At 34.6% G+C, this 13,921-nt stretch overlaps 1 protein-coding gene across 4 annotated transcripts in view; it reads left to right on the top strand.

The window, feature by feature from the left end:
- Window positions 1–13,921, top strand: part of SRPK1 (SRSF protein kinase 1) — a 64,357-nt gene that overhangs the window by 32,026 nt on the left and 18,410 nt on the right. For 3 of the 4 annotated variants that reach the window (XM_063096783.1, XM_063096782.1, XM_063096785.1), the window contains 7 exons: window positions 580–667; window positions 5,396–5,502; window positions 6,560–6,725; window positions 8,239–8,264; window positions 8,679–8,892; window positions 9,262–9,681; window positions 10,146–10,246. In XM_063096783.1, coding sequence (XP_062952853.1) covers window positions 580–667; window positions 5,396–5,502; window positions 6,560–6,725; window positions 8,239–8,264; window positions 8,679–8,892; window positions 9,262–9,681; window positions 10,146–10,246 — 1,122 coding nt within the window. The remainder of the gene's footprint in view (window positions 1–579; window positions 668–5,395; window positions 5,503–6,559; window positions 6,726–8,238; window positions 8,265–8,678; window positions 8,893–9,261; window positions 9,682–10,145; window positions 10,247–13,921) is intronic. The other variant, XM_063096784.1, reaches the window with a different exon arrangement.

Genomic DNA, 13,921 nt, shown 5'->3' with positions numbered 1-13,921 from the left:
TGCCAGTATGGTAGAAGGAGCTTAAACTCAGAGTTAGAAAACCTGGGTTTTTGTTCAGCTTTATCTCAGTGTATACTCCATCTCATCTTTTTTTTTTTTCTGAGCCTTAGATTTTTCATCTGTAAAATGATGAGACTATTGGACCAGGAGATATCTAAGGCAGTACTTTTCAAAGTGCCAGTTTGTGACAAGATAAGGAGCTTATGCTCAAAAGTAAATCAACATACTGATTCCTTCATTGAGAAAGTTTTTTATGAAAAAAAAGTCAGCTGAATAAACAGTATGGTTAGTGCCGTGCTCCTTAATTCCTCATAGCCTGGTAACCAGCAGTTAATTTGGAGGCCATACTTTGAGTAGCAAAATGGTTGAATTAAAAAAATAGACTCTGTTGGTTTTATTTCCTCTTGTGAACTGTTTAAGTTCTTTCTCTATTTGAGCTACTGAAATTTTAGTATGTTTTTCTTATAGATTTATATGAGCTCTTTATTGGAGTTAATTTGCTGCAGATATTCCTTCCCCACCATCTGGCTTATTTTCGTGCTTTGCCTTTTGATAAATATTGTCTCTTTCCCACTACAGGTTCGCAATTCAGACCCTAATGATCCAAATAGAGAAATGGTTGTTCAACTGCTAGATGACTTTAAAATATCAGGAGTTAATGGAACACGTATCCTTTTAAGAACCTATTTGAGAATAAATCATAAAATAACTTTATCCTAAAGAAACAGATTTGTACAAATATTATTGGTGTCTTTTCTCTAGGCAAACTGTAATAAAATTACCTTCTTTTATTATACACTTCGGAACACAGATCTGAAGTATGTCTATTTTTGTGTGGTATGATTTTTCAGGATATTGCTTTAGGCTTTTTTTTCCCTTTTCAGGCAAATTAAAACTCAAGTCCAAAGAGACTTTTTTAGAAAATAGCGTTGTATTACTAAGTAAAGGTTGTATGATTTTTTTTTTTTTATCAATTAGCACAGAAATTTTAAGGAAGTAATTTTTCATGAAAAAATACTGGGCAAACAGGAATTTAAGGCATGATTTTATTTATTATTCACCAGGCCTCCATTGTTGAAGAGGCTGTGAATGTAAGTTATGTTTAGAATCTAAATAGTTGTGATTGTTCACATTCTAGCATAATGAAAAAACTGACTTGTTTTTATCTGGATTTTTACAATTTTAGAGTTGGAAGGAACCTTAGCTGATTTTCTTCACAGGCTACTATCAAAGTGATGTGCAGTGAGTTGATCGAAAGAGTATTGCAACAGCTATGCTTATAAAGGCCTGTTGGATTTTTCAGAATAAAAGACGAATTGGAGTAGAATCTTATTCAGATTGGAGAATCTAAAATTTCCTGTTTCTAAACTATTTAAAAATGTATAAAGAAAGACATTTATCTGTGATTCTACTTTCTGTGTATGTTTAGCTTCTCTTAACACATTCTTAATTGCCAGTGATGATCTGTTTTTTAATGAGGCAGGGTACATATGGCTCTGTAGTTTTATGTGGACTGTAGAAAGAGATTTGAACAGAGTGGCAGGAAGAAAGGAGAAGAAAGAGCAGGTGATAATGTGGAAAGCCTATATCTATTGTTCTGAAGTCAGTTCTGAGTCATTTACTTAGAGATGTATAGATAAATCACAGATCCCCAGATCTCTAAGAAAAACTGCTACATCCATCTTAAAACAGCATCTGTGCGTGGCGTGATCACTTTGTAAGTGGTTTACTCTGTGTGTATTCTGTATGTGTGTGCATGCATGTGTGCATGTTTTTGGAATATTAAGGAGGCTAACCAAGAAATAAAAACCTACACAGGATGTCATGATGGCCATTAGATTCTGTTTCCCTATTATTTAATCTTGTGATGTTTGTCATTATGCCAAATTTCTTTACTAATTTGGGAAAGTTACAAATAAAACTATTTGTAGACTATTCTAAATACTCTTCTTAGTAATGCTGAGTAGCCTTATTTGACCCAGCAAGGAAGTTGTGTTTTTGTGGGGGGAGGGGCTGCCTGGTACAGGGCTCAACCCCTGGAGCTTGGTGTTATCAGCACCACGCTCGAAAACTGTCTGAGCTAACCAGCCAACCCCAAGGAGGCTTTTTATTTTAACTATTGAAATATCTTAGTAGGTTTGAATTTCAAGTTCCAAGAAATTTTTCAAATATTGCAAGATGATTTCTCTGTAGTTTCTGCCTACCGAGTCCCTATTTTATTCTTTTTTTTCCCTGTCCTTAGCCATTTCTCTCTGCCCTTTCTCCTCCTCATATCCCAGCAGCCTTGGCTACTGCATTGTTTGCTACTCTGAGATTAGAGATTGAAAAAGATATAACCTAGAGTGTTATGTTAAGGGTTAATGGGGTATATCATCTTCCTGCTGCTGTCCATTTTCACAACACAACATATCTCCGTGGAGCTGTACGTCCACATTTTTTGTGTGTGTATCTGGTCATACACTTTTTCTCTGGACCACTGTCCTTTCTCATATTAGAGTATAAAGGACCCTGAACTAGAAAGTTACTATAGACTTCATTATAAACTGATTTACTCTACTTCCATGGGGAATGAGGAGAGAAGAATGATTAAGAAGGAACAGCTAGTCTCTATATAATGTTGACATTAGCCATTAAGCCATTACTGGCCACCTATATGACCTCCTATATCTTTAGGATACTTTTTTTCTACTATATACTTTGTCTCTTTTTCTAGCTCCTCTTATTCATAATGTGCCCTAAATGTGGTTTTACTTAGTGATATTGTTTCCTTTACACCATCTCTCCAAAAGACTTTTTTTCATATATCCTTTTGATTTCAATTGTTATTGCTGCTTCCGATTTCTATTTGTCAGTCTTCTTTCACTCAAGCTATTTGGCTTTTTTTTTTTTTTTTTTGGCTAATTGATTATGATATGTACCCAGTTCTTTTTGGTTTTTAAGTTTCTGAATGTGGTCATTTCTATATCACTGCTTACAAATTAAAAACATTGTCAAATTTAATGCTTTGCTCAACAAATAAGATTGAAGCTAGAAACATGAGCAAATACCTTAAAATTTTTACTTTATGTTTAGTTTTTAAAGCACTCTGCAGTTTTAAAAATCTTGTTTTGGTAAATTTCAAACATAAAAAAGTAGAATAGTTTAATGAATCACAGCAGTTCCATTGTCCATTTCAGGAGTTATCAACCCATAGCCAATCTTGTTTTGTCTCTAACTCCTGATAATTTTGTAGCCAGTCTTAAGATATATTATTTCATTCAGAATTATTTTAGAATGTATCTCTGAAAAACAAGGGCTCTTTTAAAATATAACCTCAACACAATTATTAGACCTAAAAGAAATTGGGACCAATTTCTTAGTCATCAAGTTTTATAATCAGTGTTCCAGTCTCTCCAAATTTCATGCTTTTTTTTTTTCTTTTGGTTAGGTTTTTGGTTTTTGTTTTTTAGGTCTAGTTTTTTAAAAACATATAACATAAAATTTATTATTTTAATTTTCTTAAAGTGTACAGTTCAGTGATATTAAATACATTCATAGCATAAATCACCACCACCATCCATCTCTGTAATTTTTTGTCTTGTAAAACTGAAACTCTATTCACATTAAGTGTATGCCTATTAGATCTCTTTGGTTTATTTTTATTTAAGTTCTCTCTTTTCTTATCTTCTGTCTGTTCTGTCCATTATTGAGAGTGGGGTATTAAAGTCTCCAGCTATTATTGTAGAACTATTTCTCTCTTCAATTCTGTCAGTTTTTGCTTCATTTATTTTGGTGGTTTGTCATTAGGTGCATGACTGTCTATAATTGTTATATCTTCTTGCCGTGTTGAGCTTTTTATTAACGTATAATGTCCTTTTTTGTCTTTTGTAACCTTTTTTGATTTAAGGTCTATTTTGTCTGATATTAGTGTAACAGTTGCGTTCATGACATTGATCCTTTGTTTTGTTTTGTTTTAAGAATCCAGGCTAGAAGTTTTGTTCTTTAATTTGGATTTGTCTGATTGTTTCCTCATGATTAAATTCAGGTTAATCATGTTTGTCAAGTTTACTACATGGAGGATGTTTTGTTCTTCTGAAAACATCAGAGGGCTCATTATGTGAGTTTGTGCTTAACACTGGAGATAAGTTTGATCACTTGCTTAAGGCAGTGCCTTCCAGATTTCTGTGTTGTAAAAGTACCTTGTTCCTTTTATAATTAATAAGCAGTCTGTGGAGTGATACTTTGACACTGTGACAATCCTTTTTCCCAACAGTCTTGGACATGGTGGTTTTAGTATTCATTGATTCTTACCTGTTTCAGTTATTACTATAGTGATTGTAAAATGGTGCCTTTCTATTTCTCTCATACCTTGTATATTTATTACTTGGCTTTCTTCCCTAAAGAAAATGTTTCCCATGCTCCTTATAGTATCAGTATGGACTTATTCTATTTTTAATTAATATATTAACTTGTAACTTTACTTTTTAAATGATCTTCACTTTGGCCGGTGATACATTCTTCAAGATGTTTTCAATTACTACTTGACATGTTCCTTTATTTATTTGCACAGCAAGGTATTTCAGGTTCACCCTGTATTTTCCCTTCCCAGTAGCCTTGGATTTGGCCATTTTTCCAAGGTGCCCAGGCTTTCTTTTAGTGCAGAATCTTATTTACAACAAAAGTCTGGGTACTAGATTATTATTATATATGTGTGTCTTGACTTTCCAGTATATGTAGGTGCTTCTGGCAGTGGAAGACATCAACATACTATTGAAATCCTTGCAGTGCTCTATACACTAGTAGGCTCAAAGAGTATTTCTGCCATGTGGTATGATTAGAGGGTCTGTACGTAAAGTGAACATATGGTGGCACTAGAATCAAGATTAATTTTGTAAACTACAGAACATAAAACAAGTCAGTTTCTTATTTTTAAAAAGTATTGGCATTTGTATTTTTTAGGTTAAGTTTTGCACATTGTCTTCTATAGTTAAGGAATAATGTGGTTTTCCTTGCTTTGAGGCTGTGAGAGTGGAAGTTTTTACCGTGGACATTAGTTTTGACTATAGAGAAGAAACCGCTTACCTAAATCTAATCAACAGTTTGAGCCTAGTGCTTTTCCTGTTTGCATGTATAGCTTTCACTTTTCCTTTCACCACTGAGTATTTTAACATGTGTAATTTTATTGATAAACCAGTCCCCACAATCTTCTGTTTCATGGATGTTTTCATTGACTGTAGGATTAGGCTTTGGAATTTCAGAATATTGACCACTATATATTTTTTATAACTCTTTATATTGGAAGATATATATATATAACATTTAATAATATATATAAATTTTCATTTGGGTGGAATCCACATCTTGTCTTGTTCTGTTCTTCTCTTATGCCTCCTTTTCCTCCTTAATGAACTCCTAGATATCTGCATGGTGTTTGAAGTTTTGGGACATCATCTGCTCAAGTGGATCATCAAGTCGAACTATCAGGGGCTTCCACTGCCTTGTGTCAAAAAAATTATTCAGCAAGTATGCATCTTTGTCTTTGCTATGTGGTGATTTTTTAAATATATCCTTAAAGTGTGAGGAATTTTTATTTCCAATAGAATTTTTATTTTAAAAACTAGTTTTTCTAATTGCTAAAATTAAATATTTTATTCAACCCTTAGAGTTTATTGTGTTTATTCTGCTAAATGTTTTAGCATAACCATTCTTCCTCACATTCATCTTTTGTAATAATTATTAGAGAGGAATGCTCTGTGAAGTCCCTGACTTTGGAAAATTGGAGCCCTTATCCAGAAGTTCTGGTTGTGAATATCAATTATATATTAATAGAGAATTGCTGTGTCAAATTTTTACCATCTTTTTATACGACATCATTTATGGGCATTTTCTAATTTTCTAAATAGCCTTCTATATATGGTATAGAATTACCATAAGGAAAATATTAATACTTCAGGGGGCAAATAATTTGTCTTGGAAAGCACTCCAAACTGGTAAGACCTCAGTTCTTCATCAGCGAAGAAATTTGAATTAAAAGATATCTACAATCTCTTTCATCACCTACATTTCAGCACTTAAAGGGTGTATTGGATATTTATTCTCAGTCTTTGTAATAGTTAAAGATTATCTCCAAATAAAATTAGCCACGTAAAACTTGGAAAAATTTCTTATTATAAATAAATTCTTGGGCCGAGCCCGTGGCGCACTCGGGAGAGTGTAGCGCTGGGAGCGCTCCCGCCGCGGGTTCGGATCCTATATAGGAATGGCCGGTGCACTCACTGGCTGAGCGCCGGTCACGAAAAAGACTAAAAAAAATAAATAAATAAATAAATAAAAGTAACTTCCTTTAAAAATAAATAAATAAATAAATAAATAAATAAATAAATTCTTGCCATTGTTCATAGTTTACAATTAATCTTTCTGGGGAAGTTTCTTTCTGCTTTAAAGAAAAGTACTTTATTCTCTGTAGAAAATGCTATTATATTGTTTTTATTTTTTTCAAAAATGTTGTGTTGTGATTTCTTCCTTCTCCAGAAAGACTTGTATTTTGTTTTTGTAAGTCTATTGCTCTCTTCCCTTTCAGGTGTTACAGGGTCTGGATTATTTACACACCAAGTGCCGTATCATCCATACTGACATTAAACCAGAAAACATCTTATTGTCAGTAAATGAGCAGTATATTCGGAAGCTGGCTGCTGAAGCAACAGAATGGCAGCGGTCTGGAGCTCCTCCACCTTCCGGATCTGCAGGTGTTGTATTCTTTGGGAAACTTCCCTCTCATTGGAAGTTAAGAGAAATTTCTGTTTTTATTCTATCACCAAGGATACACCATTCAGTCATTTAGCAACAAAATGCTTAAGAAATGTTATCAGCTTTCAAGGGACTTATTTTAGAGCTGGCCTTTAGCTCAGTTGGTAGAGCGCAGCCTCATAACACCAAGATCACGGTTCAGGTCCCTGTACTGTCCAGCCGCCCAAATAAAAAAAAAGGGAGACTTATTTTATTCTCATTAATGTTCCAGTATGGGAAGAAGACTAGAGAGGTTGTGTCTTTTAGATACAGAATATAGTATAAAAGCTTATTCATATTGTTGTTAAATAATCTTTTTTATTGTGATTTGGTGACCATTTTTGACGCGTTCACCTCTTACCATGATCACAAATGCTAACTTATGGGTCCATGATCTGCAGAAGGGAAAGATAAGATAACATTGCTATTACAAGCTTGGGTTTGAGCACTGAAGTAGATAGACCTAGTTCGAATCCTGGCTTCACCACTGGCTGGGAGACCTTGGCTGAGTTACTTGACTTCATTTTCTCCCATGTAGGAGTTGTTATGATTAAATTTCATGGTAAAGCAGTTAGTAGTGTGCCACATAGTTTTATGTGCTAAATAAATTATGGCTGCAGTGATTTTGGTGATTTTTTTTTTTTCCATTTGAGTTACAGATTTTAATGTTAGTAGTTTAATCATATTTGAGGAACTTTCTGATCCTCAAGTGAAATATCAGTTATCATAGGCTTCCTTTAACAAGGAAGACTGGAGAAAGGGCAAATGGGGAGTTGTCGTTCGATGGGTACAATTTCAGTTGTGCAAGTTGAAGAAGTTATAGAGATCTGTTATACAACAATGTGAATATAGTTAACGCTGCTGAACTATGCAGTTAAGAATGGTTGAGAGGGTAAATTTTTATTATGTGTTGTTTTTTTTTTTACCACAACTGCCAATACTTTAAAAAGAAAGGAAGACTGAAGATCCCACCTCTTACCTAAGCTAAACTGTTATTCATAACATGCTATATAGCTATAGCTCTTGATGCCACCTAGACTTCTTTTTTAAACTGACAAGTGCCAAGGGGGAAGAATTAGAGATGGGAGTCCTGGGTAGGGGTGAGGAGGTTGTTCCTTGTCACTTTCCATTTTAATCAGTACATGGGAATGGGAAATAGATGGTTTTAGCAGCATTAGTAGTAGAAACCAGAAATGGGAACATGGCTGTTTGAACATATTGATTCTACCTGGGGAAGAATTTAATTTACTTAAACCTTTTTTTAAGTTTGGCAACTTTTGTATGCATGATTTGTTTTCTTAGATAATAATAACAATATGGCTTCTACCAAAGTCACTTCAAAACAGTAGTTTTCTCTACAATGAATGCTGTACAAGAAAGACTTTTAATTCTTGTAGAGTGTCTTTTCTGAGCCTTAGTTTATATTGTTTGCTGAATGCCAGGACTCTTACTTGGTTTTCTTTTTCTTTTCAGTCAGTACTGCTCCCCAACCTAAACCAGTAAGTATATTTAATTCTGATCCATGGGCTGTGGGCATGGGTTCTTGTGTTATGGATGGTCAGTTTGTTTAGAAACCAAAGGGGAAAAAAATACTCCTGCACTTCTGTAATTATATCCAGTAAATTCCCATGCATCTTCAGCAAGTTTGTTCTGGTGAGGCTTCTGTAAATTTGAGTGTGTCTGAGGGCAAACCAGCCACGCAAACTGCTCAGACCACCAGGATTGGTTGTTAATATTGTTTTTATTTGCTTTCATAAGAGTATCTGCATCTTTTAAGTTAATGAAAAACTTAAGTGGTACGTTAGGGAAAGAGTGAAATTTAATTAGGAAGTAATTAAAGTTAACAGTTATCTCCAACTGGGGGTAATGAATTAGCCACCTGAAGGCTTTATCTGTTTGTAATCTCCGCCCAGGCTGACAAAATGTCAAAGAATAAGAAGAAGAAATTGAAGAAGAAGCAGAAGCGCCAGGCAGAATTACTAGAGAAGCGAATGCAGGAAATTGAGGAAATGGAGAAAGAGTCGGTCCCTGGGCAAAAAAGACCAAACAAGCAAGAAGAATCAGAGAGTCCTGTTGAAAGACCCTTGAAAGAGAACCCACCTAATAAAATGACCCAAGAAAAACTTGGTATAAATAGAGCATCACAAAAATTACTTTCTGGGACACTTTAACATTGATTTATCATTATTATAAAATATAGTGGTTTCATGCATATAACACATCTCTGGGGTGTACTTATAAGAATACAGATCTTATAAATGTTAGGCAGGTAATATTCGAATGTAGTTTCTGACTTTTCTCAGGAAATGGAACATAGACTTCATTTAGCAGTTGGGTAAGGATAAGATCTCTGTCCTTCCATAAATAGGTTTTAGATGTTCAGACATGTTTTTATGTCACTCAGTATAATTTCTAGAAAATGTTTTAATCTTGTGGGAAATGTTTCTGTTTCACTCACACACACACACACATACATTTTTTTTGTTTGTTCCTTAGAAGAGTCAAGTACCATTGGCGAGGATCAAACACTTATGGAACGTGGTGTAGAGGTTGGTGCAACAGAAATTAATTGCAATGGAGTAATTGAAATCATTAACTATACTGAAAACAGTAATGCAGAAACATTGAGGCTTAAAGAGGATCTACGTAATGCTAATGACTGTGATGTCCAAAATTTGAAGCAGGAACCTAGCTTCCTAAGCTCCCAAAATGGAGACAGCAGCACATCTCAAGAAACAGACTCCTGTACACCTATAACCTCTGAGGTGTCAGATACCATGGTATGCCAGTCTTCCTCAACTGTAGACCAGCCATTCAGTGAACAGGATATCAGCCAACTTCAAGAAAGCATTCGGGCAGAAATACCCTGTGAAGATGAACAGGAGCAAGACCACAATGGACCACTGGACAACAAAGGTACCTATGTAGATACATGACGGTACTTCAAAAAATTCATGGAAAGATCTGTATCATCTTTGAGTTCTTGTCTTCCATGAACTTTTTGAAGTACCTTCATACTTCCTCAACACTACTCCCCTGCACAACATATTCATGAATTTCTAGACTAAACGTACCATTGTTTTTATAACTATAGCTTTATAGCAAGTGTTCAAGTTACCTTCAGTGCATAAATCTGTAGCTAACTTTAAATTTTATTCGATACGTACTGGGTACTCAGCATTTCACTTGTTGCTGTGAAGACAGAGACTTTTAATTCTAGAAACTCAAGGTGCTGCTGTGCTCTTATTATCTTAGAAATTTTATTTTAGGTTGCCAGCTGGGGGCCTGACTGAGTTACTCTTATCTTGGACAGCTTTATTACGCTGTGGGTATTTCTGTGTTCATGTAACAGTCTTATTGACGGTACCTGTTGTCTGTAGGAAAATCCACTGCTGGAAATTTTCTTGTTAACCCCCTTGAGCCAAAAAATGCAGAAAAGCTCAAAGTGAAGATTGCTGATCTTGGAAATGCCTGTTGGGTGGTAAGTTAAACTTGTCTCAGTGCTATGTTTAGAAGTAACTGGGAGTGAATGAAAACTTGGATTTAGTAATGCCAAAATAAAACATATGCAATTCTATACCTAGATTGCCACTCAATGTTGTAGTGAATATTTTTTCACTTTTTTCTTTTAATCTTTTATTACGGGAATGTTCAAATAGATTTACAAAAGTTGAAAGAATATATGTGGTATAATGGTATAATGAAACAATCCCTCCTCAACACCACCCCAGGTGTCCATCACCCAGATTCAGTAATGTGAACTCCTAGCTAATCTTGTTTTATCTATATCCTCATTCACTTTCACACTCTCAGTGCTTATGTTTATTAACCACCCACCTCCCCCACCACGAATTTTGAAAATTGGCATCTAACTTATAAATTGTAACCTACTTTTAATTCACTTAATGTATTTTAGATACTTTTCTTTGTCAACCGAAAATTTATATAAAATTTAGTTGGTTACATAGTATACTATAATCTCTAGTATACTATAATCTTTACATATTTTTGACAGCTCTTTGTGATGAGAATCTGCGCACAAATCTTTGTGTAACTGTCCTTAGGACATGTTTTAGATGTGGAATTGCTAAGTCAAAAATTGGGTACTTTTTTTAAAGGACTTTTTGATGTTTAGTGACATATTACTTATTTTTAATTATGTGTAATTACAAATAATTACGTATTTTTGATGATAGTGTCATATTTACTCTCCAAAAAAAAAATACATCAGTTATTCTACCTTTAGCACCACAGAAAAGTATTTTTCTTCTCCAGTCTTCAGGTTAAATAGTGAAATCTCATTTTAACTGACAAATTATTTTATTAATACTATTGTTTTTTACTACGTACCTAGTTAAGAAGGTATTTTGGGTTACTTTTAATGGGCATCATTTTAAAATCTATAATAGAATGCATTGCACATAAATACTACTCAAAGAACCGTATGTTATGTAAACAGGAAATGATTCAGACCCCAGAATATTCTCATTTCTAATGTTAATTCTAGAATATTGTCATAAATTTTTAGAAAACATAAAGTTAGAACTTAGCACTGACAAATAGGAATGTAGAACATCTTTCCAGGGAATTAGAATTACTTGATCACGCTGCCGTCTTGTTTAGGCCACCATATATTTTCACCTGGATGACTGCAATAGTGACTGCAGTTGCCTCCTCACTTTCTCCCTTATGCTGCTCTTGCCTGCTATAGACTATTGTCAGCACAGCTCTCAGAGTGATCCCTATAAATGTAAGTCAAGTCAAATGTTCTCTAAGCCTTGCAGTGGCTCCCCTTAGAATGAATGCCAAAATCCTTACAATGGCCCCCACACCACCAAGCAAAAAGCACTTACTGTTTTTTCTACTTGGAATCCTCTTCTCAAAATAATGTGTATAACTCGCTCTCTCATTTAAGTTTCTGTTCAGATGTCATCTTGTCAAGGAGATCTTCCCCTGAACATCTAACATAATTGGCAAATTACCACTCTCCAAACACATACACTTTTATCATATTCTTTCATATATTTTCATACTCTTCGCCTCTCCCCTCATTTTTTTTCTTCAAAGCACTTAGCACAATCTGATATCCCTCTCCCTAGAACACGTGCTATTACAACAGGATTCTTTTTTTGTTTTTTTGTTTGCTGTTCACTGCTGTATCTATAGTAGTTAAAACAGTGGTGCCTGGTACATAGTAGGTGCTCAATAAAAATTTAAGTAAATGAATTGTAGAGAAACATGTTAGATCTGTGACAAATATCACACTGTATATACATCAAATGTTTGTCAGTTTTCTACCCACACCATGTTTCAAGCTTCTGTGCCTTTATGTCTGGAACACCTTCCCGCATGCTTTCTTACCCATGTGGCATACTTTCTTCTGGTACAGTCTTTTCTGTCCCTTTTAGTACAACAGAATTAATCTTTCTTCAGTTATTGCATGCATATCTTTTTTTTTTTTAACATGTCTCTCCACTAAAATGACTTTACATTCTTTTCACCCATTCACTCATTCAACAAACATATTGACACATACTCTGACCTGCGCACTAGGACATGGTGGTGAATAAGACATGGGTATCTCACCCTGCTGCCCTGCTGGATCCTGTTTGTATATCACTTCTTATTGGTCTCTTCAGCACATTAGCATCTGGCATTCAGTAATGGAAATTTATGTGATTTGATTTTTAAAAATACCACTTTTGCTTATCAGTTGCTCATATACATAGTTTAGAGTTATGTAGATGTTGACTGAAAAATATGCCCACTCACTTTACCAGGTTTTCCACGCTCCATTACAGTATTTACCTCCATATCACTAATAAATAACATGGTTATAATACTCTTTCTTATTTTTTTTCAATTTTAGATATTGTTTTTCTTCCTGGAAAATAGGACTTATCTACCACCGCTATGCCAATCCCCATCTTCCCAATGTAATATAATTTTTAACTATATAATCATTCCACGTTTACATTCTTGAGATTCTAATGCTATCCTCAGCTGCACTGAGCATATATCGTATTGCGAATCCTTTTCCTTTCTGAATAACATCATGTTTCATTTGCTTAATTTTCTTTGTACTATTTATCACTTAATTCAACCCCGTACTTTTACTGAGTGGTATAAATACATGCAGTTTAATGTAAACAGATACATTGGGTATTCTTTCAACTTCATCTACCTGAAACACTCTATCCTGGAACCTGGAGTCTTCTAATCTATGTTTATCTGATTGGGTTGTTCTGTAGGCCTGCTACATTACTGCCATTTGGGATTTCCTTTCTTCACCATCCTGGAGATTGTTTTCTCTTTCCCCTTATATCTCCTGTTTTCTTTCTCTCTTACCTGCTTTCTTGTTTTACTCCATCATTTTTGTGGAATACATGCAATCTGCAATAGCTTCCTAAGAAAGGGTATATGAGATTTGGGGGATGCCTTGCATGTCTGATAATCTTTATTCTGCTTTCACACCCAGTTGGCTGCTGATAGAGTGCTAGGTTAAAAATCATTTTCCTTCAGAATGTTTGTCATCTCTTCATTGTCTTCTAGTTTTCCAATGTTGTTGCTGCTAAAGACCAATGACATTCTAATTCTTGATCTTTGTATGAAAACATTCCCCCTGTGGAAGTCTGTAGGATCATCATTTCACAATAATGTGATTCAGTAGGCCTATTTTCAATCCGTTATGCTAAAGATTTGGTGTGTACTTTCAATACTAAAACTGTTGTTCCTTGGTTTTGAATCTTTCTTGATTTTTTTTTTTTTTTTTTTTTAATTCTCCTTGGTCTCTGTTCTCCACCTCTGAAATCTCATTATTCAAATGTTAGACCTCCTATACAGATCTTCTTATTTTCTTATTTTTCTATCTTTTTTTCTTTTTCTTTTTCTTTGTGTGTGTGTGTGGCTTGCCTGCGCAGGCATCAAACCCTGGACCTTGATGTTATCAGCACCATGCTGTAAGCAACTGAGCTAACCAGCTAGCCCTCTTCTGTTTTCTTTCACTCCCTTTTTGTCTTTATTTTCTGGGAGATTTCTCGACTTTTCTTATAAGTCTCATTGTTTCTTATTTCTTCTGTTATCTTTTTATTTTCCAAGAGTTCTTCAGTTTCATGAACTCTTAAAAATGGCATCCTGTTCTTGTTTTATACAAAAA

This window comes from Cynocephalus volans, chromosome 5 (assembly GCF_027409185.1).
Source record: "Cynocephalus volans isolate mCynVol1 chromosome 5, mCynVol1.pri, whole genome shotgun sequence".
NCBI classification, from domain to species: domain Eukaryota; kingdom Metazoa; phylum Chordata; class Mammalia; order Dermoptera; family Cynocephalidae; genus Cynocephalus; species Cynocephalus volans.
This window is presented reverse-complemented; position numbering and strand designations above follow the sequence as displayed.